Source organism: Pongo abelii, chromosome 14 (genome assembly GCF_028885655.2).
Source record: "Pongo abelii isolate AG06213 chromosome 14, NHGRI_mPonAbe1-v2.0_pri, whole genome shotgun sequence".
NCBI classification, from domain to species: Eukaryota; Metazoa; Chordata; class Mammalia; order Primates; family Hominidae; genus Pongo; species Pongo abelii.
Genome location: NC_071999.2, coordinates 37,671,720 through 37,697,583, shown reverse-complemented (window position 1 = coordinate 37,697,583; position 25,864 = coordinate 37,671,720). Strand labels below are relative to the sequence as shown.

Sequence of the window (25,864 nt, the reverse complement as noted above, 5' to 3'; positions counted from 1 at the left end):
CCTTACAGATTCTTACAGAGATCTCAAATCCATTCACTTCTCTCCACATCTCCATTGCTACCACCTAATTCAAACCATTCCCATCTCTTGCCTCTTCTCTTTACAAAGTTATCTTTTAAAAGTACAAGAACAGATGATGTTACTGCCACTACAGAGCTCCCTACTGAGCTGAGAATAATTTTGTAAACCTCCTTAACACAGTATACAAGGAACAGTAGATGGTCCTTGCCTACCCGTCCATTCTCATCTCTTTCTTCTCCCCAACTCCCCACAACTACAATCCAACAAACCCTTGCCTTCCTTTAGCTTTCTGATTTTGCCAAGATTTTTTTTCACTTCAGAAACTTCAAATATAGTGTTCATGCCACCTGTTCTCTGCCTGTCTAGCCCCTACTATTCTCAAGATATCAATTCATTGTTACTTTTAAAGAAAAAACTTCCTCACTCCATTAGATGGTGGAAAACAAGAACCATGAGCCCATGAAAACAAGAACCACGTCTGTTTTGTGTCCCTAGCACCTAGTACTCTCTGAAACACAGGAGGCATCAAAAAATATGTAATAGAACCATCTAATCAAATGGATCCCTCTTGATAAATATTTATTTTTAAAATTAGAAACATAACATCGCTTCTATAAGCAATCCAAAATATGTACTTTTTAAACTCATGCTCAAACCAAACAATTTTTTTACTTGGTTTGGTTTTTCGAGATTAATGAAACTATAGAAATTACATGAAACATAATGACAATCTTTTTCAATTTCACTGAGGTCAGAACAAGAAAAAGAAACAAATCCTAACATATGTTAATATACTAGCTCTAGAAAGAGCTTCCCAGTGAAAGGAAGATAGGCTTCCAAGACTGACTACAGAATCTTCTTCCATATCAATTTTTTTTTTTTTTTTAAGAAATACTTGTTTGGTTTAGAACATTCATAGGACTTGTGTAATTTTAGGAGAGCACAATAATCATTTAAACCCTGAATTTTATGATGTCCAAATATAAACAAACTAAAATACAAACAAACAAACTAAAATTATTTCCTTGTTACATCATTCATGTGTATTTTATTAAATAAAGGATTCCTTAAGAATCCTTTGTTTAGAAATAGTGATTTGGTTGAATCCAAACACATTTATAAAGCTGCCACAAAAATGTACTTACCTTTACTTTTAACCTGATAGAAAAATTACATGGAAGATGGCATGAAGTACTGGCTAGACACCCAGGCAACTTTTCCTCTTCCTGTGGAATACACAGGAATAGGAAAATCTCTAAGATAATTGAGTATTTAACGACAGTACGTTGGCAACTCTGAAAAGTCAAGCCACTGATGTAATTATGTACGAGTGGGATTACTCTCAGAAAAAGTGTGCTAAATTTCCGACTAATAGAAGACAGGCTACTCTATTTCCACTCACATAACTGAGGAGAAAAAATACTGTCAAATCTGCAAATTACAGCACTGATACTCTGGTGACACTAAAATTTGGGGTACAGATTGTTACTGTACCTCTCTTATAAATGTGTTTGTGTGAACATCTAAAACTATATACATGTTGATGTAGATAAACAAACTGGGTTAGAAAACAAACAAAACCAAGATATCAAACACTTGAGACCAACATGTGATAATTTCTATGGATATAATTTTTAAAAAATGGTACCTGTTACTTTCCTACTACAAGTTCAAAGAATAAAAGCAGAAGCATAAGACCTGTTTTTCTTTTTTTAAAGGAAAAGGTGCTAATGAGAAACATTTAAAAAAAAAATTGTAGTGTGGAATGACAAGGCAACCTGGTCAATGTGTGGTGATTATTTAAAAATACCTTATCACTTCTTTAGATATCATAAAGTCTGTATAGGAAATAATATACTATTTGGTATTCAGTTATAAAGATTTGCCTACACCTTTAAAAATGTACAAAATAGTTTATTGAGATATCAATCACTAAGGTAAGTTTATAAAAATTTTATCTTACCTAGTGTAATGGGGCTAAATATATGGAATTTAAATACAGCAATATGTATGTTTATGAATTTGGAACTTTTGCAAAATAATTTGAAATTGGTTTGAAATGTAATATTTACAACTTACACATTTTTTTTTGGTTGTGATGGTGATGGCGTTTTTGATGGTCTTCCTCGTCCTTTCTGTGGTGTGGACTGTGTGGATTCAATTGCACTAGATTCAGGAGATTCTGCTCTGCTTTGGGGAAGACCCAAATGTGGATAGCATCAAATTATGATTTATAATATAGTAATGAAACAGATGCAATTTAGAGTTACACATGCTTACCTCTGCTGTGCTCTCCTTGACACTCGGTGCTGTTTGCTTTTGGACTTCTGTTCTGTATTTCCACTTTGTCTTTCTTCTTCTTCCTCCTCTTCTGGTGCTGGAGGTCCAGATTTTTTTTTGCTTCCTTTTTTAGAAGTTTTCATTGTTGGCTCTTCTTTTGGTGTACCTCCACCAAGAGGTTTTGGTGGTCGGCCTCTCTTACCCTTTTTTGGTGGACTATTCTGTTCATCTTCATTTTCTAATATATCTTCTTTGAGCCTCTTTTCCTCAGGCCACTGCTGTTCATCAGATTCTGAAGCCGTATGGCCTCTTTTCCGACTTCGCTGACTGCCTTTAGGTTTCTGTTCCTGTACCAACTTAGTCAAGTCATCCATACCTAATTTCTCCTCCTGTTCTGTGACGGGTGTTTTTTTCCTGCCTCTAGGCTTCTCCAATTCAGACTAGGGAAAAAAAAAAATCACAATTTATGGTTATGAAATTGTGAGTATACATATTTTGAGGAATGAAACAAAAAAATCTGTTATCTATTGTTGTCCTAAACATGTACCTAAAATATACAGCTCTTAAATACACCAGAACTGTATTTATTTGCTTTTATTATAGTTTTTAATTTTAAAAACTTATCTGGGGTAAAAGGGTACATTTGCACTCTTACTTTTCAGCTAGAGTGTCTTAAAGGGAAACCTCTCAAGATCAGTATCTTACTAAATTATAAATTTTAGTGAAGAGCTATCTCATTAAAAAGAGCATTATAAATTCAGTGCTTGGTCCTAAATGACAACTATACTAAAGTATCTGTTTGGATAGTCAATTTAAGTAATTCTAATTTTACCACATAGTGAGTAAGACACAAAATATTAACTATATGACATGCTTACAACATCATAAAAAAATTATTATTTTACAAATGGAGGTTGCAAGATACAAAAGGTAAACATATTCATCATTTATTATAAATGTTGGAAACACTTCTGAATTAGAAATACTGCTTCTTTCTAGGTATAACTAACTGATTAACAACAGAAACAACAAAAAACCAGTGGCTTTCACATTTAAAATAAAATCCTAGTCTATATTCAGAGAATCTATACGTGAACCAGCATGAAGGCTGAAGAAATTCTCCAAAGACCCAAGAATAAATTGTACGTATGAACACTTATAATACAAAGTTAATTTCCAAAAGTCTGCAGCAATTTATATTTTCAAAAATCACTGAAAATAAAACAACAAAAACTATCAAATTATCTGTAACTTTTTCTAACTTTAAATTGAGTTTCCTGTGTGTGAACTGCCTAATTACATCCTTCGTATTGTGTCCTGTGTCAACTTTGATTACTGGGGTGTTAGTGGGTTTTCTCTATATTCCTCTATGCTTTTGTGTATGCCTCTATGCTTATTTTTAAGTGTTATTTCTTTATTATTATTATCTTTTATTATTTTTGAGATGGAGTCTCGCTCTGTCACCCAGGCTGGAGTGCAGTGGCACCATCTCTGCTCACTGCAAACTCTGCCTCCCAGGTTCACGCCATTCTCCTGTCTCAGCCTTCTCCTGAGTAGCTGGGAATACAGGTGTCTGCAACCACGCCTGGCTATTTTTTTTGTATTTTTTTTAGTAGAGATGGGGTTTCACCGTGTTAGCCAGGATGGTCTCAATCTCCTGACTTGTGATCCGCTCGCCTCGGCCTCCCAAAGTGCTGGGATTACAGGCGCGAGCCACTGTACCCAGCTTTTTTTTTTTTTTTTTTTTTTTTTTTTTTTGAGACAGAGTCTCGCTCTGTCACCCAGGTTGGAGTGCAGTGGGGCAATCTCGGCTCCCTGCAACCTCTGCCTCCCAGGTTCAAGTGATTCTCCTGCCTCAGCCTCCCAAGTAGCTGGGACTAGAGGCATGTGCCACCATGCGTGGCTAATTTTTGTATTTTTAGCAGAGATGGGGTTTCGCCGTGTTGGCCAGGCTGGTTTCAAACTCCTAACCTCAGGTGATCCACCTGCCTTGGCCTCCCAAAGTGCTGGGATTACAGGTGTCACTGCACCGGGCCTTTAAGTGTTATTTCTTACTTGCTTTGGACTGAATTGTGGCCCCCACCACCAAAGAAAAAAAATTGTATGTTGAAGCTCTAATCCCAATGTGACAGTATTCGGAGATGGGGCCTTTGGGAGGTATTTCGTTGAGATGAGGTCATGAGGTGGGACCCTCATGATGAGATTAGTGTCCTTATAAGAGGAAACATCAGTGAGCTTGGGTGCCTTTCTTCTTCCTCCCACCCCACACCTCTCATGTGAGGACAGAGGAGAAGGTGGCATCTGTAACCCAGGAAGACAACCCTCATCAGGAACCAAATCTGCTGGCACCTTGATCTTGTACTTCCAGCCTCCAGAACTGTAAGAAAATACATCTCTGTTGTTTAAGCTACCCAGTCTGTGGTATTTTATAATGGCAGCCTGAGCTGACTAAGACATTATTGTATATTGTTTTAGAATAGAATGTGAGATGAGATTCTAAACTAGATTTTCCACTCCCAAAGACACATCCAACCATTTCAGAATCAATGATTTGTAGTGCTTCCTTTTATATGTTTTGAACAAGAAGAATATTTATGGGCTATCATAACAGAAGCACAATATTTTACTAAGTATAATTATGTATCTGGTAGGGCTGAACCTACCTTTATTTCTCCTCCTTTTATATTTATTTATTCCTCCACATAGACTTGAAACAAAGCCATGCTGGAATTTCGCAATTATATATTCAGTTGGAAAAAACTGTCATCCTTTTTTATTCCTTTTTCCTATACAAGAACATGGCCTGTCTTCTCTCTCTTCAAGTCTTCCAGTTTTGAGATTTTCTACATATAGGTCCTCCCTATCTCAGTTTTGAGATTTTCTACATATAGGTACTCCCTATTTCTTTTTAAGGTTATATTTAAATCTAAGAATCTGTCAATCAATCAATCTGTTTGTTGTTGCAGTGGTTCTTGTGATGAAGAAAATAATCCCTTTTCCCCTAAATGTACATCTGATACAAAGCAAAATTATCAGAGTAATGTTAGTTACAAACATAAATATATACATAAGTAGGGATAGATTTTCAATTGCTTCTTTTATTTTTCTACTATTACAAAAATAACAATTGGTCAAACATTCTAGAGCAATTTTTAAAAACAGTGGTGACAGCAGGTTGCTTGCTTTGTTCCTGATTTTTAAAAAGAATGCTACAAGTATTTTGACTTTAGGAAGAATGGCATTGACTACTGATTTAAAATAGACAAAACTTTTAGCACATTAAAGATGTATCCTTCTGGTACTAGTTTACTAAAAGTTCCTATTTGTCAAGAATGGATTTTAAGTTTTATTTACGTCCTCTTGGCATGATCTGAAATTATTTTGTTTTCGGTTTTCCCTTTGGTTTACTTAATATACTATTATAGTAAAAGATTTGGTAACATTAAGCTATCCTTACATTCTAAGGAGAGGGGAAGATCTATACATGACTGGATTTAGTTTGTTTTATTTATTTAGAGTTTTGTGCGCAAATTAAAAATTAACTGTTGTTACTCAAAGATGAGACGGTAAAAGAAATGTTAAATTAGAACGAAATTTAAAATGTCACTTCTTATTTTAATTACTACAATTCTTTTTGATGTCCAAAGATCTAAAAAGGTAGATGATTTCCTTTATGCTTTGGAAAAGGTTGGTGGTAAAAAGAAAACCCAGTGTCTACTTTCTTGAGAATACTAATCTAGTTTCCTAAAGCACCACTACTTCTCATTTCTTTTTCATTTTGCATTGCACTGTTTTAAGAACACAGGGAGTATAAAATTGCGGTTAGAAGCAAAAGATAGTGAAAATATTTTATTTATAAAGCTAAATATTTAAATACAAACGTATATGGAAAATAATTCCTTTGCTGTGAAATTTCAATGAGAAGCTGGTAACAAGCAAATGAGACTGTGCTCTTTCATTATAATCTACTGGTCTTTAAATTCAACTTGTGTCTCATAATGCTCATCTCTCTGAGGGCACTTCAGTCAAAACTAGCTTATTAATAAGATTCTTCTAGCATCTCTAAAACTGGACCTAACGTTACACATTATCCATGCCACAACAAATAGCAAAAGGCCTCCATTACAATCATACTAATAGATCTCAAGAGCTCAAAAATTCAAAACACTTCTATGAAAAATAGAGTAGACTTTGTTCTGTACTATCCCAAAAGGTAAAAGCAGATGCAAAATTTATAGGATAACAGAATATTAAGAATTAGTAAAAACCATGTTTCCCAACTTTTGGGGGATGGGAACACCAAGGTATAAGCGTAGTACACTATAGGTGTGGGTATGAGTGACCTAGTTGACTTTTCCAACAAATGAAATACATCATGAGCTCTCTGCTTAGAAGCATTTTCAATGTGGTGACCAGCTCTCATTAATAATAAAGGAATTTCTGCAGTAAGTGAGAACTAAGAAGACATAATACTTTTTCCAATTCAAGGATTTTCTTCTTTAAAACCAGATAACAAAATTGTTTTCAAGCTAAGTGATCAATTCTTAACTTTGCTCATGTGAAAATTTTAAACAGCCAATAAACATCATAACTTACAGTATACATAGTTATAATTCAGTAAAATTTTAGAATAATTCTTTCACAGCCGGGCAGTATGGCTCAAGCCTGTAATCCCAGCACTTTGGGAGGCCAAGGCAGGCAGATCACCTGACATCAGGCGTTTGAGACCAGCCTGGCCAACATGGTGAAAACCCGCCTTTAAAAAATACAAAAATTGGCCACACATGCTGGCACATGCCTGTGGTCCCAGTTACCCAAGGAGGGTGATGCAAGAGAATCACCTGAACCCGGGAAGCGGAGGTTGCAGTGAGCCCAGATCGCGCCACTGCACTCCAACCTGGGCGACAAAGTGAGACTGTGTCTCAAAAAACAAAACAAAACAAAACAAAACAAAAAAGAATAATTCTTTCTAAATGGAAACAAACACTCTGCCAAAATAAGTTATTGGAGAAACATGAAAATAAACTTCTTGGCATGTGTAATGTTGGACTCGTGAAAGACAAGATGGGCAGTAATATTTTAGAGAAAGTAAAAGTAATTATTTCTTGGTTAACTTCTCACCTCTCTTAATCACGTAGATTCAAACATTTTAACTTTTATTATTATGATAACCATAATCAAAAGTCGTAACAATGAAACAGCAGCAACAATTCATTTTGGCTAAGTCATTTACTCTGATAAAGCTTACCAGCTAAGTATCCATAATTTACATACAGACAAGAAAATTGATTCTGATAGCCTAATTAGTTATTAAGGAAATGATCTGAAGCTGAACTGTAAACTCAAAACGAACCCAGTTAAGTCCACTGAGTTGTGTTAGAAGACATAACTGTATTTTGTGTCTATGCTAAAACTTTAGCAAATTTGTCTTAAAACAACACAAACTGTCTATCATACAAATTATCATTTTATCATTTCTATTAAGATTTAAAAACTGAACAAGGACTTGACAAGAACTATAGCATTTTCTACCTTTAACAGCAGCTTATTTAGTAAAAGGCTCAAGAAATAAATTAAATGAAAGAAGCTTTAAGGGTCCTTGTTCCATTCCCCTTCTCTAAGGCTAAGTCTAAATATCCTATGTTAACAAAAACAACAACAACAAAACCACAAGTAAATGAGGAAAACAAAACAATACAAAAACCAAGCAGTTGAGTATGCAACTGGCAAGTCTAATACCAAAAATCTGAACAATTGAGATTACTTATCACATTGATAAGCACAGATTCTATATACTTAAATTACATAGAGGATAATTATAAACTCAGGTTTGTGGTTAAAACCACTAAAATAAAATACAATGTAAATTTGATAGTCATGTTAACTGGTTTCAGTGTAAACATTACTAAGTAAAATTATCATTAATATTATTATAAAATCAATGCAAATATCTCACCCTTACAAGATCAGAGTCGTCTCTCTTGTCACTTTTTTTCCCCGGCAAAGGTGAAGACATTGTGTAATCTTCATTTTCACTGTGATCCATTTCAGAACTATCAAGCCTTTTAATACAGACATTTGTAATTGTTATTACAATCAAATAACCTTACAAGCTTTTTCTGTTCCTAGTGTAGCTTTACAGATTTATGGAAAAAATTTCATTCTTTTCAAAAATGAATCAGTTTCATTCTACCATATTTGGTACTAACTCAACAAGCAATGAAGCTCATTTAATTTAATATAGTGAGAAAATTTTAAAAATAAAAAATTTAAATCTAGTATTTTTCTAAGTCTTTTTAAAACCCTAAATTCTATTTTGGGGTCAGATCATAGAACCAATTAAAACTTTTCTCGTTGGCAGGTTAGCTTGGTCTACACTGCAACCTGCCCTGGTTCCTTACCCTGTTCTATTTTTTCTTCTCTCTGTAGCATTTAACACCATCTAACACACTATAATTATTACATTTATTACTTACTGACTGCCTTCCCCTGTTAGAATATAAGCATGAATCTTGTGTCAATCAATTTTACTTACCAATGTATGCCAAGCACTTAAATCAGTGCCAGGCATAGAGTAGGCATTCATATAAAGGTCCAGGCTTCTGTCCTGGGTGGTCTCATCTTTATCTAGTTTTTATAACTATTTATACGTTGTTGAACTCTAAATCTCAATCTCTGGTCCAGCTACGCTGAGTTCTAAACTCACATATCCAATTGTCTACTCAACACTTCAGTTGAAATTCTAATAGGGACCTGATCTTTAATATAGCCAAAACAGTTATTTGAATACTCTTCTTATTCCCACTTCCCCAAAACACACACATACTAACAGAGCCTGTTCTTCCTCAAGGCTTCTGTATCTCAGTAAATGGTACCACCATCTCTCCAGTTATTCAGGTAAAAAGCCCAGGATATACCCTTAAATCGTCCCTTTCCCTAACTGTTCACATCTAATCCATCAGAAAGATCATCCGCATCTATCTAACATCAAAATAAATCTGAGGGTGGTCTAAAGGTAGTGAGTTATTTTCAACTGATTGCTCATAGTTAGTTACACATCAAACTCCTTGTTTTAACTCACTCCTCCCTTCTCACTACTGCATTTCACTACTCTTAAAAAAAAAAAAATCTGAAATTTGACTATTTACCATCTTCTTCCCTCTTCATCCCTGCCATAGATTATGATTCGCTGACTCCTAACTGGTTTTTCTACCTCAATTCTAGCTCCTCTATAGTACATTCTGCACAAATCATCAGGGCAATTTTTTTTTTAAACCACAAATGAGATTGCTAGACTCCCTGGCAAATCTTTCAGTTGCACTTAAAATCAAATCCAAACTCCCTACCATGGTTCACAAAGTCCAAACATAATCAGGCTACCTCTCAACTTTCTCTCATAATTTTTCCCTCATTCCTACTCTCCAACCAAACAGGTTTCTCAAATATACCTACTTCATTCCCCTGGAAACAGTCCCACTAAACAGATGGAATTTGGAAGAAAAAAATAACAGATTGGTCAAACATTGAAAGAAAGTTTAAAGAAAACTATATTGAAAAAGTATAAATTAGGATACTTTTGTGTTGAATAACAAATGGATGATAAGGAAGAGTGAAATTATACTTGTCTTGAAAGCAAACAAGGGAAGCCAATTAAGATCTCTGAGCAATGAAATAACATCACAACAGTAGTATTTTTAAAGGATTATCTAGCAGTGATACAATATACACAGTTGAGAGGAATAAGGAAGTAAACTAGTCAAATACAACAATAATTAAAGAAAGAAAATGAACTAAATGATGACAGTAAAAAGAGAAGTACAAAACATTGCATAGAAAAAAGTAGCAAAACTTAGCAACTGAACAAACATAGAGGGGGGAAGAGTCAAACACAATTTCGAGGCTTTCTGCCTAGGTGAATTAGATCATCTCTGATTATAATGAGGAATTCAAGGAGAAAAACCAGTAATTTAGAAAATGAGTTGATGGAAATGTTTCTGGTCATGTTAAATATGAGACCACTTGACAGAAAATGTCCAACTGATATAACTAAAGGGTCACTTAGGTATTAGCCACTATCATGCATTAATACAGGAATCTAGAACAAACAAAAGCTATAAATGCAATTTCTTTTATTTCTATCATACTATATATCATTCAACAATTTATTCATTATAAGAAATTTGGTAAGATTTCATAGAATGTCACCTACCTTCTTTACTGATTGGTTATCAACAATGAAAAAGACAGTACAGTCTTTCAATAATAACTTGGCAAAAATCAATAAATAGTGGCAGTTTAGCCCTATACAATGCTCTGTGCTAACAAATCGTGCCCTAAGCACTTATGCTAAAACCAGTGAAAGGATGAATTAATTTTCCTTTTATTTTTCTCAAAGAATCATTTTAAAAACTCTTCTTTAATGAGCAAAGGACATGAACAGACACTTCTCAAAAGAAGACAAATGGCCAACCATTAAAAAATGCTCATCATTGCTAATCATCAGAGAAATGCAAATCAAAACTACAACGAGATACCACCTCACATCAGTCAGAATGGCTATTACTAAAAAGTCAAAAAACAACAGATGCTGGTGAGGCTGCAGAGAAAACAGAAGGCTTATATGTTGTTGGTGGGAATGTGAATTAGTTCAGCCACTGCGGAAAACAGTTTGGAGATTTCTCAAAGAACCTGAAACAGAACTACCATTTGATCCAGCAATCCCATTACTGGTTATACACCCAAATGCAAATAGATCATTACACCAAAAAGGTACACGCACTCATCTGTTTAATGCAGCACTATTCACAATATCAAAGATATGGAATCAACCTAGGTACCCATCAATAATGGACTGGATTAAAAAAATGAAGTTCATATATACCATGGAATACTACGCAGCCATAAAAAAGGATGAAATCATGTACTTCACAGCAAGGAGGCCATAGTCCTGAGCAAATTAACACAGGAACAGCAAACCAAATACTGCATGTTCTCACTTATAAATGGGAGGGAACATCGAACACACATGGGCATACACATGGAAACAACAGACAGTGCGGACTACTGGGGGAGCTGGAGAAAGGAGGATGTGGGCTGAAAAACTACCTATTGAGTACTATACTCACTACCTGGATGCAATATACCCATGTAACAAACCTGCACATGTACTCTCTGTATCTAAAATACAAGTTGAATTTTAAAAAACTGAAAAAGCAAAAACACACTTTTAAAAAAACAAAGTTTATACATGTACGTGGTACTATACAAATAAATTCAAATGATACCGAAAAGTATAAAATAACCTCCCTTTCTATACTAGGTTAACATAAACACTGTTAAGATTTTGCATATTCTTCAAAAAAACTTTCCATGCATATAAAAACAAATGTGAACATTAATCTGTTTTTAAAACTTAAAGATTCCATAATGCTTTTTATATACTTTGCCTTTTTCCCTCAATAATGTATTGTGGAAACTCTTCCATACTAACTCAGACCTCATCATGTTTAATGACTATGTATTCCATTGTATCATACACCATAATACAACAGTTTTACAATTGCTACACACTGAGGTTGGAAACTAGTTTATGTGTACTAACACAGATTACCCCCAACAAGCTAAAGAATGAAAGACTAAGACGGAGCACCCATCCAAAATGAGCAAGCAAATAAGTATGAACTTGTGACTACCAATGTTAAATGGAAAAATTAAGTAATACATTACTTTCCACTTACTGACACGAAACACTTTGGATTATATTATTTCAGATCTCATAGCCTTGCTGGAATCCTTAAATGTAAATTGTGCCATTTCTTTTGCACTTACCTCCCCTTTATTCTTCCAGGAGAGCTTGGATTTGAGCTGCTGCTTGCATTGCTTACAGTTTCCATTCGTGATGATTTGGTCTGAGATTGTTTGCCTGCTGATGAAAGTGGCTTGTTAACAGCTCCTAGAACATTGGTTGTTTTAGGCTGAAATGAGAAATGCACATCTCTTTTTATTTGGTTAAAGCCAAAAGAAAGTTACATGTAAAGAACCATAAATAACATCTCTCTCAAAGTATTTACTTACAAATCATGAAAAATGTGTCTATCCTTAAGCAAAATAATAAGTACAAACTAAGTATCACTTGAACAAATTAAAAACTATACAGACAGCATAACAGTTGAATTTCTTAAGTTATTTGGAGAAAACGGCTTACATAAAAAGTGAGAACAAATGAAATGAATAATCAACAATGAAAATAGATAATTAGACTCTTGCCATGGAAAGATATAAGCATATGCTTTTTTGGCCGGGTGCGGTGGCTCACGCCTGTAATCCCAGCACTTTGGGAGGCCGAGGCGGGTGGATCACGAGGTCAGGAGATCGAGACCATCCTAGCTAACACGGTGAAACCCCGTCTCTACTAAAAATACAAAAAATTAGCCAGGCGTGGTGGCAGGCACCTGTAGTCCCAGCTACTCGGGAGGCTGAGGCAGGAGAATGACTTGAACCCAGGAGGCAGAGCTTGCAGTGAGCCAAGATGCACCACTGCATTCCAGCCTGGGCGACAGAGACTCCGTCTCAAAAAAAAAAATGCTTTTTAAGATTTTTTTATCTTGATATTAACCTAAGATGTCTAAGAATCAGGTCTCCTAGGACTTTATTACAAGCTAAAAAGTAAGTTTGTGTATTTCAGCTTGTGTATATCTAGTAAATATTTCTTACTAGTAAATGGAAGATCATTAATACTTGTATTTTCTAGCTTGAAAATATAAATTTTTGAAGAAATACAAAATAACACAATTTTGCCAATAATCATGCTAAAATAAGCTACCATATAAAAATTAAAATGATCTCAAAACATACTTTTCCAGGAGTGAAAAATGATTTCATTTCAGGAGGCAGATAATTTTTGGTGTTACTGAAATTCTACAACCAAGAGAAAAAGAAGTTGTCAATGAATATTAAAACACTATCTACGAGGTGGTTCAAAAGCCAACAAAGCAAACAGCAGTTTTTTTATTTAAACTAAATTATCATATGAAACACAAAATTTCAGTCACTGATTTTAATTACTGTAATAAGGTTAAACCAACCTCATGCCAACTCTAATATTAACAAAACATATTTGAGCTCTAACATGTTAGAGCTCTAAGAGTCCATCAGAAAACACATGCTTCTTTAATAACACCCTTCAGGGGAAAGACCACATATACATACTCCTATTACTCTGCTCACACCAATGTGACAGCCCTTTTAGCTACTGAGCAATCCTACAGGGCTGTTCCAAATCTCTATACACTGGTAAGGTCTTAACTGGCATTTTGCTTTAAAAGCAAAAAGAGGACAGTGGTTATTTCCAGACTCTGTTACTCAATATGTTCAGCTAAATTATGAGGAATTAAATAAATAAATTATAAGGGAGTAAGAGGGACTGTGGGAAACACTTTTTACATCTCATATCACACTCGAGTTTTTGGAGCATGGTTTGGTAACACTCTTGCAGTATTCCCAGGGTCTTAGGCATGTTCCAGTGTCTGTTCTCTGCTTGTTTCCTCATACCAATTATAAATCCCAATAAAGGGCTTTTAACTTCAGACTGTATCTCTATCAGCACTCTCCTTCCTATTTTGAACAATGGCCATTAATTCACAGATTCACATGCTTTGATCACATTTCTACCTGTGCTCTAAGACTGTCTTAAAACTGAACATAAACACCAGATCATCCTAATATCTGAACCTTATGTGTGTCCTCCAGTTTGACTCATATTCTGGTTCTGATCTTAAATCACATTCTTAAGACTCACAGCAATTTTTCCATGACCCTTCCTGATCTTCCTACAACCCAGTGCTGAGAACACATTTTATTTCAACTTACACAAACAAATTGTGAAGTAACTACCTTGTCAGGTTGAGTGAAGAAACGAGCTGGTAGTACCGGGTCTTTAGGAGATTCCAAACTGTATGTAGTACTCTTTGACATGATGATATTCATGGCAACATCACACACGGTGTACAGTTTCTGCAATAGTATATTTTTAAAAAACAGATACTTAAGCTGGCAATCTAGACTCTGTAAACCAGGAATAATTTCAGAACATGAATCCAGTCTGAATAGGAAACTAATGAAAGCAATAGTCTGTGTAAGCATTTTAGCTTACACTACTGGTTTTGTTCATTTACTTGTAATAAAATTACCGCTAACTCTACGTTAGTAATACTAATTACTAATAGAAAAAATTATTTGATGCTATCTATAAATACTACAGAAGTTTCATACCTTACACCTAAATTTTTATATCAATATGGAACCATAATTATTTACAAAGAATTACATACTTCATTCATTTTTGCATCATCTGGTCCTTGGGCATCTTTTGTTTGTTTAATATTTTCTACCATCTTTCTGATAAATGCATGACTGTTATTTTCATTTTTAGCCATTAATATTTCCAGAACAAACCAAAGACATCTAAAAAAAAGGAAAAAAGAAATATAGAAGAAAATCATGCTTTGTTAAATATAGATACAATAATTCTAAATATAAATATAACGAACCTAGATAATATAACTCCAGGAAGAAAAAAGAAAAACAAACAGTTACAAACCAGCAGGGAAAAAGAATATGTCACACAAACATATAAAAACAGGTCAACAATGCAGACATGAGCTTATAAGATCCCTTCTTAAAATCTCACTAGATTTCCAAGGAGGCAGGTTAAAGGGGAAACATAAACGGTAGAAAGGATGAAATTATCTTAACCCTCAGCTTTGACAGGGAGTTAAAGACGGTCAAAGGAATAGTGGGGCCACGGAACAAGTGAGGCCTCAGATACTCAAGACTGACTACAGTCCTGATGGGAACTCTTCAAGAGAATATAACTGCCTTATTAAATATAAACAGTTAAGAATATTCATTAATAGAGAGAAAAAGTCACGATTGATAACTGTAAGCAGTCTTTGCTTAAAAAGGGAAAAATTAAAAGAAAGCTTCAGTAACTCAGTTTTAAAGTTAATTACGTAAAACTCTATTCAATAAAAAATGAAAAGTGTTTTGCCTATGTATTATACAGACAGAAAGGAACAAAGTTATAGTTGATACATAGAGGAGAAAAGTAATGGGAGAAGGAGGAGAGAAATGTGAAGCAAGGTATTATTCTAGAACAGAAAAGAAATAACCTTTAGGAACTTAGGTATAGGATAAGTTCTTCTGAAGTGGCTCCCTGATAGAATGGAGATTACGCATGGCTACACTGGGGCGACTTAGAAATACAACCGTAAGTGTCTAGTAAATTCCAAAGGACGTTTTATTTATTTTTAAAAACCCAACGTTCTCAGAAAGAAGTGGCTAGAAGTTTTCAACAGTTTTAATCACTCTAACACAAAACTAATTTTGATAGAACTAATTTTTTTTTTTTTTAATAGAGACAGAGTCTCACTCTGTTGTCCAGGCTGGAGTGCAGTGGCACGATCTTGGCTTACTGCCAACCTCCACCACCCAGGTTCAAGCAATTCTCCTGCCTCAGCCTCCCAAGTAGCTGGGACTACAAGCACGCACCATCACATCTGGCTAATTTTGTTGTATTTTTAGTAGAGACAGGGTTTTGCCATGTTGCCCAGGCTGTTCTGGAACTCCTGACCTCAGGTGATCCACCCGCCTCAGCCTCCCAAAGTGCTGAGATTACAGGCATGAGCCACCAGGCCTTGCCGAACTAATTTCTTATTTTTTAAAAAAGGAAACTGCAGTGGGAGAAAAAGGGCATTTTTTCCTTTGCCATGAGAATTCATCATTAATTTGATTTTATTCTCCTGAGGCTTCTCAAATTATTTAACTATAAAATACTTCTATAAATTAAGACATTAAGAAATATTTTAATATAATAATTAATAGGAATATATTAATATAATAGGAAACTAAAGGCATCATGTATTAGTTGATGAAAAATCCCAATGGTAATCTTTTATTGTAACTGAACGAGGACCAGGGTCTCAAGCTTATTTAAAGAATTATGCTGGTCTTAAAAAGATTTCTCTAAATATCACTATATTCCTATTCACCATCCAGGCATGTACAGTGTTTTCAGTCTTTAAGCAATAATCTTTGAAAGAATTACAAATATTTTAAACTCTAGTTAGAGAATCACCAATTAAGTAATAAGTAGGAGTAGTTCCCCAGTTACGAATTTGGCCCATTGTTAAATTAAACCATTCTCTTTCTACAGAGGAAGATAGTTATTGCAAAGAAAAATGTGCTTACATAAGTAAAAGTGAGATTATTAATTGACCTCACATGAAAATCTACACAGTTTCAGAAGGAAGAAGGAAAAGATAAGAAATGGAATGGAAATTTTAATGAATTACTTCAATAGAAAAGGAACACCAGACTAGTAAAGAAACATAACTATAATAATTATGATTAAGTTTTGCGAAACTACATTCAAAATGTAATATAAAGAGATGGTATGAAAAAAGAAAGACAAGAGAGCAAATAAAGAACCTTAAACACCTAAGAAATGAAATACATCAATAAACTAATTATAATTGAGATCCAATTATCAGCATTAAGGAGAAAAAATAACTTTCAGAAAATATGAAAATGGGATGGAAAAAGTCTTACTCTTTAACATCTTTAAGTTGTTCAATATCCTGTACTTTGACATAATCTGGGTCATGTGCCAAAAGGTGAATTGTATATGGAACAACATACTCTGGTAGAAGAGACAATAATTTTTCTGAAAAAGAAAAAAAAAAAACAAAAACAAAAACAAAAGAAAAAGAAAAAAACAAAACAAAACAAAAATATCCAGGTTAGAAAACCAAATCTTACACACTCTTTCTTTCGTACTATATTTTCTGCATCCCAACAGTTCACCACAATGACTTGAAGAAAAATATATTGAAATACCCTGTGTTGAGGTACATGATAAACAGTCTATTCATTCATCTACCATGTTCAATATTGAAATGGCCTACTAAATACACCATGGGCTGAGGCTACAAAAACAAATATTTCAGTTTTAAAATGCGTAAGGAAAAAGTGACCCAAACAAACTATATTCAAGAGTGAGAGAAAAAACATCTATTTTTCCTATTGGAAGTGACCCTATGTTTAACACTCTCTTGTAAGCTGCTGAGCAAAATGAGTAACATCTAGTATTTTTCAGAGTCAATATGGAACAACAAGAGGTTGATACTACTTGTAACAGAAGAACAGAATAAAGGAACAGACTTAAGAGTTTCTAGGGCATTTTAAATAAAGCAACAGCTATTTAGTTTAAATGCAATTATTTTTGTATGTTGGCTGAGATAAGCATATTCTGTTAGAGAGGTCAGAATGGTAATCCTAATTGGTTTAATAAAGGGTACACATAGACTGGGACTCATATTCTGGACAATTTCCATTTATATTTCCTATTTTCCAAATAAAAATATAAATTGGATGTTTTAACCTCACGTATATGTGTCAATAAAGCATCAAATTTTCTTTATTTCTATTGCTAAATCTACAGAGAACAGTTTGTGTGTAACATCATTCATTTCAAGGCCGACGTGGAAAGAAAAAGTAACACAGTTCAAAATCTGGTGAAATTAAAATTAAATTCTATCAAATATTTATTGAGTGTTTACTATGTTCCAGGCCTATATTAGAATCTAAAAATATAAAGATGAGTAAGACTAGGTAAAGAGCTCACACTAAAGCATAATCAGAGACAGAAGCTACACTTCAATGTGAAAGGTGCACCAAAATAAGAATGGCTAACACATACTGAGCAGTTCTTTGGGCCATACATTATGCCAGGCACTGTATGTAATTTTTTAAATTCTCACAACAACCACAAGCAATCAGTATAATTATACCAATTTTGCAAATAAGGAAACTAGGGCACAAATGATTAAGTAATCTGCCAAAATACGACCGGTAAATGGCAGAGGTGGGATGTGACTGCAGAACCCTCACATTTTCCAGTGTAAGGAAGGAAGAAAAAGAAAGAGGGTCACAGTGATGTGGTAACCCCAAAACTGTATTTTAAAGCATTCAAAAGGTGTCAACCATGTTCCTTGGTTTCGTTCATTGTTTGTTTGTCTGGAAACGGGAGGCAATTTCCAGATAGAGTTGACAACAGAGAAAAAAGACTGTTACACAAATTTCAAGTAATCAAAAGTAAATGAAACACAGATTTCATAATAGGGAGCAGAAAGCAAGCTTGAAATTCAGGCTGACAGCAAACTATAAAGGGCTATAAGGTGTTTCAACTTTATCCCACAAGCAACAGAGAATCAATAGAAATTTCAAGCAAGGGACTGATGTGATCTAATCTGTTTTAGAAGGATAATTTTGACAGCAATGTGATACAGCAGGCAGTGGGTCAGAGGCACGGGAACAATTACAACAGGGAGGCAATGTATACAACAATCCAAGTGAAAATATAGCAAGGTAGGAGAGTAGAAGATAAATGTTCAAGACATTTGGAGAAAGAATTAACAGAATTTGGTGACGGATGAGAGGAGGGAAAAAAGGTATGAATAATGCCTCTGATTTCTGAGGTAACTGGATGGATTTTAATGCTGTTTGTTAAATCACAGAAGTCAAGAGGCACACCAACTAACCTCAATGGGGTAAAGTGAGCAGATGAAAAGTAGGCACGCAAACACCTGATATTAATGTCAGCTACAGGTGAGAACAAACAACAAAGATCAAAGACTTGTACTTTATTTCAACTAAAATAAGATAATGCTCAGACAATCTATATAAACGTACAAATTTTACTATTCTGTTAAAAGTACCTCCAATGTCATTGTTTATTTTCCTTGGCCATTTAGTCCTTTACATAAAGAGATACAGGTTGATATTTAAGTACCATGCATTTTTTAAATGACCTTTATATCAAATGAAAAGCAGTTATTGAAAAATGGTAATAATGAGTGTCAATTACAAATAATAAATAACAATAATATCATATATCATGTTGTATTCTATAAAACTGAAACTAGCAGGCTGAAAAAGTATCCTTTTCATTTTCTTATATGCTTACCACTAACAGCTGCATGCTGCTTCAGATACTCCCGCCTTACATTTATATTTTTCACCAAACATTGCCTAGCATGAGCTCTTCTCTCCTTTACAGGATCTTTTGCACAAAGGGCACAGATTGCCATATACTCAAGTGGAAGCCGTAAACGGGAAAGGCCTTTGTGAAGTTTCTGGGCAAACACTTGTCTTACTTGATAGCATTCATCCTGTAAAGACACAATTATTCCAGATATTATTCAAATGGCAGCAAAGAGTAACAACTTCAGACATAAAATTTGCTATTTTAAGTAAAGAAAAGAGTACACAGTAGCAAGTTTATCTACAATAATTGCTTCACTGCTCACAAGAGTGAGATGTTGTGACTAAAGTTCATTTCAAAGCTGCAATATTCATCTGGACCCTAATAAGTACCAGTTAGATGTGTTAGAAAACAAACATACTTTTAAAACAGAAAAAAACTAGTAAATATAAATCTGCCCTAACATAAATGATACAAAAATTAAGGCTTAAACACCATCTCATATATCTTTTTCATTTACTGGGCAAGATAAAACTGTCCAATTGATATATTTTAGTTCTGTCACTGAAAAAAACTATTCATATTAAAATGTACAACTCTAGCTGGGCATGGTGGTACACACCTGTAGTCCCAACTACTCAGGAGGCTAAGGCAGACATAGCAAGACCCTGTCTCTTAATAAAGAAATAAAAAGCACAACTCTGAAGGTAAGGATTACTAATCCATTTCAGAAACACCAAATTATTTTGACTTCTATACTTAAACCAGGCTGATTATTACCCGTGTGCCTGCTTAACTCATACTACTCCCCTCTCCTAAACTACCCACCCCTAGTCTCCTAGCTAACTCCTACTTATCCTTAAAGACAGCTTATATATTAAACAGAAAGCAGTGTGTAATCTGTATTCAGCACCCAACTCTGTGCTCTTAGCATTCTGTACTTATCTCCAGCATAGCATTTAGTATAAAGTATTAAAATGATTGGTTTAAATGTCTGTCTTACCCATCAGTACTTGTTCCTTGAAGAAAAGAATTATATTTTTATCTCTCTAAGCCTAACAAAAAACCTGGCACACAGATGATCAGAAGTTTTTCTAAATGACACTAGTTCCCCCTTATCAGTGGAAGTAGAGGATACATTCCAAGACCCACAGTGGATGCCTGAAACTGAGGATAGTACCAAATCCTATATATATTATGTGTTTTTCTATATACAGATACCTATGATAAAGTTTAATTTATAAATTAGGCACAGCAAGAAATTAACAATAACTAATAATAATAAGATAGAACAAGTATAACAATATACTATAATAAATGCTATGTGAATGTGGTCTCCCTTGTTCTTAAAATATCTTACTGTGGAAAAGCAAAACCAAAGATAGGGGAGACTACTGCACAGGGAAAAGTTCAAACTTTTCTACATGACCTACAAAGACCTTCATGATTACACCTTACACTCCACCAACTAAATAAGGTATGGTGTGTTTCTTACTATTGTAACAATTTCTTCATCTAGAATGATCATTTAGTTTATCTTCCCCCAAAATCTTGGTCATAACATCTCATCCTTATCTTTAAATCCTTATTTTATAATCTTCTTTCATTTCATTTAAATTTCAGTTTATCAAAATACCAAACATCTACTTTTAGAGAAGTTGTCTAAACTAAAGAGCTTCTGCACAGCAAAAGAAACAAACCATCAACAGAGTAAACAGACAAACTACAGAATGGGAGAAAATTTTTGCAAACTATGCATCCAACAAAAGTCTAATATCCAGAATCTCTAAGAAACTTAAAAAAATTAACAAACAAAAACCAAACCACTCCATTAAAAAGTGGACAAAGGACATAAACAGACACTTTTCAAAAGAAGATATACACACAGACAACAAGCATATGAAAAAATGTTCAACATCGTTAACCATTAGTGAAATGCAAACCAAAACCACGAGATACCATCTCATACCAGTCAGAATGGCCATTATTAGAAAGCCAAAAAACAATAGATGCTGGTGAGACTGTGGAGAAAGGGGAGCACTAATACAATGCTGGTGAGAATGTAAATTAGTTTGGTCATTGAGGAAAGCAGGTTGGTGATTTCTCAAAGAACTGAAAACAGGACTACCATTTGACATAGCAATCCCATTACTGGGTATATACCCAAAGGATTATAAATCATGTCTACCATGAAGGCACATGTATGTATGTATATGTTCACTGCAGCACTATTCACAACAGCAAAGACACAGAATCAATCTAAATGTCCATCAACAGTACACTGGATAAAGAAAATGTGATACAGATACACCATGGAATACTACATGTGCTTTTTGCAGCAATATGGATGGAGCTGGAGGCCATTATCTTTAGTGAATAAAGGAACAGAAAACCAAATACTGCTGTTCTCACTTGTAAGTGGGAGCTAAACATTGAGTACACGTGAACACAAAGAAGAGAACAGACACCAAAGCCTTCTTGAGGGTGGAGGGTAGGAGGAGGGTGAAGATGGAAAAACTACCTTTTGGGTACTATGCTTATCACCTGGGTGATGAAATAATCTGTACACCAAACCCGTGTGACAAACAATTTACCTACATAACAAACCTGTACATGTACCCCTGAACCTAAAGTTTAAAACACACACACACACACACACAGAGGGAGGCCGGGCACAGTGGCTCACGCCTGAAATTCCAACACTTTGGGAGGCCAAGGCAAGTGGATCACCTGAGGTCAGGAGTTCGAGACCAGCCTGGCCAACATGGTGAAGCCCTGTCTCTACTGAAAATACAATAATTAGCCAGGTGTGGTGGCGGGCACCTGTAATCCCAGCTACTTGGGAGGCTGAGGCAGGAGAATCACTCGAACCCGGGAGGCGGAGGTTACAGTGAGCCGAGATCGCACCACTGCACTCCAGCCGGGGTGACAGAGCAAGACTCCATCTTGGGGGGAAAAAATTAGCTGTGGGGAGGGAAGGGGAAGAAGCAGTCTAGTTTTCACAGAAACAGTTATCTATCCTCATATTCCACGAAACAAAGTTAACATTAACTCACCCCGCCCTCAGTATCAGTCCCACAGAGGAGAGGAGTCTCTGTTATAGAATTATTTACTATGAAAATACCCAATTACAAACTGGGTAAGTAAAAATCCACATATCACAAGCGTATTCACAAATGAACAGGCCATTCATTAAAATCCCAATCAAGTTCAGGTTTTTGTCCCTCTCTGACTAGTAATTCAGGATGCAACAATACAAGACAAATTAATTGCAATGTCAATCCTTGAATCATCACACAAGTAGCAGGTTTTCAAAAAGTCATCAAAGTGATGTTAGAGAACTGGGAAATCATAGGCAACTCCACTAACATAAATAACAACTGAAGAAGAGAAAATTGACAGGAATGATGACACACACATAGGTACTTCAAGAGAATCATGTGAATAAATAAGTATAAAAAGCGCTACTGGGAACTAAGGAAGTCTTCAAATATTTTTCTGCAAAGATGATTATCCTTTTGACTGGTATTACAAAAGTTAAATGTGAAGTAAAGAATAGAGTAATACAATTTTATCTGAAAAAAATGTACCCTCAAAAAAGCAAACACTGGATATAACTGGTTAAACATAAGAAAAAAACAGATGGTGTCTAATACTATAAAGGTCCCCGCCCCACCAGATAAAGTTCCAATCAAAGCTTTCATTCACTACTGACTATGAAATTAATTTTAGTCTGCAGCTTAAGTAAATTTACTTTTAGTAGCCTTTTCTAGTACAAAGTATCTCAAAACTACCATTAATACCCTGTAAATAGTTCAGTTAGTTTGTGTATCTCATTGTATTATTGATACATCTCTATTTTCTGTTCTCCTAAGAGATTGTTAGCTTCTTTGGGCTACAACCATGATTTACTCATCTTTGTATTTCCAGAACTTAGAACAATGTACAGCACACAGAAGTACAGAGTAAATCTTTCATGAACTGAATTCCAAGTTCTAAAATATCTAAGTAATTATTAAATTATGTTAAAATTCATAGTTTTATTAAATTTCTCCAAATGTACTTTCTGTTCAAATACATAACAGCAGTCTCCCAGATACAATACTGCATTTAAAGAGCCTCAACTCAAGAAATAAAGTACATGTAGTAAAGCGCAAAGCATAGTCTTGTATGTATCAGAGGACTGCAGATAAAATCCATAGGAAATCAAAGACTTCTTCCAGCTAAAAGAATCAGAGCGAGTTTTGTAAAGGTTATGTCTGAGCACTGACTTGCAGAAAGGGTTAGGTTGGATGTGTGGAAATGGGAGAGTAAAGAGAAAATTAAAGGCAGCAAAGTACAAGGCACGAAAAAGAAAAAAAGCTGTTCAGCTACGTGAAATAAGGTTAAGTAAAGGAGAGTGTGCTCAACAAGATTTTTAAGCATCTATTCGGGTTAAAATATTAGAGGGGCTCAAACACCAGGTTGTAAAATATGTGCAGCTGTTTTTACAAGCATAAACCCCCTAAATATTTTTGGAACAGAGGAATGACATGATCATAACTGTAATTAGGAAATTTACCAACAATAAAAAAGATTCCCAACAGTCTTGGTGAGAGCTAATGATGATTACAGCAATAAGAATGGTCAAGAAAGTATGAATAAAAATTATATAACGGATATCAAAGGACAGAATTATCTGTACTTTGCAACAAGGTGCAAGGACAAGCCAAGAGTCAAATATGAACCATGCTTTGAGATATAAGAAATGCCATTCAGATTTATTTAACACTTATATAGGCTCTACATGTCAAGAAAGAATAGATCTGGGAAATATTATAACTCTCAGTATTATATTCACAGAACATAAAAGTATAAAATTTCTGTTTAGCATTTGAAGTAGGACCTGAGTCTTGAAAAAAACTTAACGTTGCTGATGTAATAGTCACTTACATAGATGATGAGACGGCCAAAGAAGACTGTGTAAGTGAAGCAGTTGATCCTAGACAGATCCTCATAAAAAACATACGTTTAAAAAAAAAAAAAAGAGGAAGAGCCAGAAAATGTAATCAGATAAATAAAGCAACAATCAAGAGACAGAAACCAAATAAGACAGTTTTAAGAATAAAGGAGCAATGAGTTGTGTCAAATATAATGAAGCCCGGTATCACTGGACTTGAGGACTTCAACAGGACATTTTTGGAAAAAAACAAACGCAAATGACAAAATATGAGTAGAGAAGACAGGATAAGAGAGCAGGAGAGACAAAGATAGATTATTCTTTCTTAAGGTTTGGAGGTTTAAAAAGAGGAGATGGGCATGTGATTTAAAGGAAGAACAGAATTACAGAAAAGCTTTGCTTAAAATAGGGTAATTTGATATGTTTCTCAGTTGTGAGAAGATGCTAGTAACTGATTTTTAACCACTGACACATGTTCCATAGTCAAGATAATTCCAAAGCAATCTTAAAGTTTAGGCCATTTGAACTTTCACCTTGGGAATTTGGTGCTTGAGGTGGCAATGTATAACAAATATTTGCTAGAAAAGGAAGTCCTTAGAAGTCAGTAACTGTGGATGCTTTTTACTTATAGTGGACATTTACCTAATGGCTGGCACTTACTTCTTATATACTGTAAGTTTCAAATAAAGTCCATTACTTGTATTTCCATACTTTGTGTTTTTTAAATATTTCCACTTCAATAATGATAGCAGCAAATGCTCTAAGAACTACCATACCAAGAACCTGATAAACAGACTGCAAGTCTTACCAATTTAATAAAATAATTACATATGTTGGTTTCTTCTAAGAAATGTAATAGATGCTTTTTAAACAATTTTCAGTTTCTTTTAAGATTATCTCCAAAAATTAAGTGGGGAAACTAAACCAAGGAAGTTATGGGCTCCTCAAATTTTTTTTTTTTTTTTTTGAGATGGAGTCTCTCTCTGTTGCCCAGGCTGGAGTGCAATGGCACGACCTCGGCTCACTGCAACCTCTGCCTCCTGAGTTCAAGCGATTCTCTGGCATGAGCCACCGCGCCCGGCCAAAATAGCTGTTTTTAAAAGACTGAAGTACCAGTCTTGACAAATCATTTGACAAAAATGATTACAATTTTAAAATAGATGACTGTTTGTGTCTAGAGAGTTATACATAAGTGGCAATTTAAAAATATGTACTAGAATAAAGGGCGGGGAGGAAGAATTGCAATGATCACTGAAGTAAATTCTTAAGACTACTTGGAAAAGAACAGAAAAACTAAGTGTAAAATAATGAAATTATTAATGAAAAACTCATACTGAAACTATTTTATTTACTAATGTGAAAGTCCTTTTTACTTTTCTCAATGATGCTAAAGACTTCTAAAGTGGTACAGTCCAAATATAAAGTTATTCTAACAAGAAATCCATAAAACTGGAATAGGAATCTGAAAGTTTCACTGCTTATAATCTGAAAACTTAACTCACTGAGTAATAAGGAATGCTTCTAACCTGAAATTAGTTCTATGTCATGTCTTTATAAAAGTATAAATTTCGATACTGTTGTTT

At 34.6% G+C, this 25,864-nt stretch overlaps 1 protein-coding gene across 17 annotated transcripts in view; it reads right to left on the bottom strand.

Moving 5' to 3' along the window:
* The window catches only part of PDS5B (PDS5 cohesin associated factor B), a 187,684-nt gene that overhangs the window by 4,977 nt on the left and 156,843 nt on the right, over positions 1-25,864 (bottom strand). For 5 of the 17 annotated variants that reach the window (XM_054528889.2, XM_054528894.2, XM_009248551.4 and 2 more), the window contains 9 exons: positions 19,325-19,529; positions 16,909-17,023; positions 14,631-14,763; positions 14,194-14,313; positions 13,156-13,218; positions 12,130-12,275; positions 8,258-8,363; positions 2,302-2,741; positions 2,101-2,211 (listed from right to left, as the gene is read on the bottom strand). In XM_054528889.2, coding sequence (XP_054384864.1) covers positions 2,101-2,211; positions 2,302-2,741; positions 8,258-8,363; positions 12,130-12,275; positions 13,156-13,218; positions 14,194-14,313; positions 14,631-14,763; positions 16,909-17,023; positions 19,325-19,529 — 1,439 coding nt within the window. Of the gene's footprint in view, positions 1-2,096; positions 2,212-2,301; positions 2,742-8,257; positions 8,364-12,129; positions 12,276-13,155; positions 13,219-14,193; positions 14,314-14,630; positions 14,764-16,908; positions 17,024-19,324; positions 19,530-25,864 lie in introns of those variants that run through there. The other 12 variants (XM_054528893.2, XM_024231002.3, XM_063714883.1 and 9 more) reach the window with 6 other exon arrangements.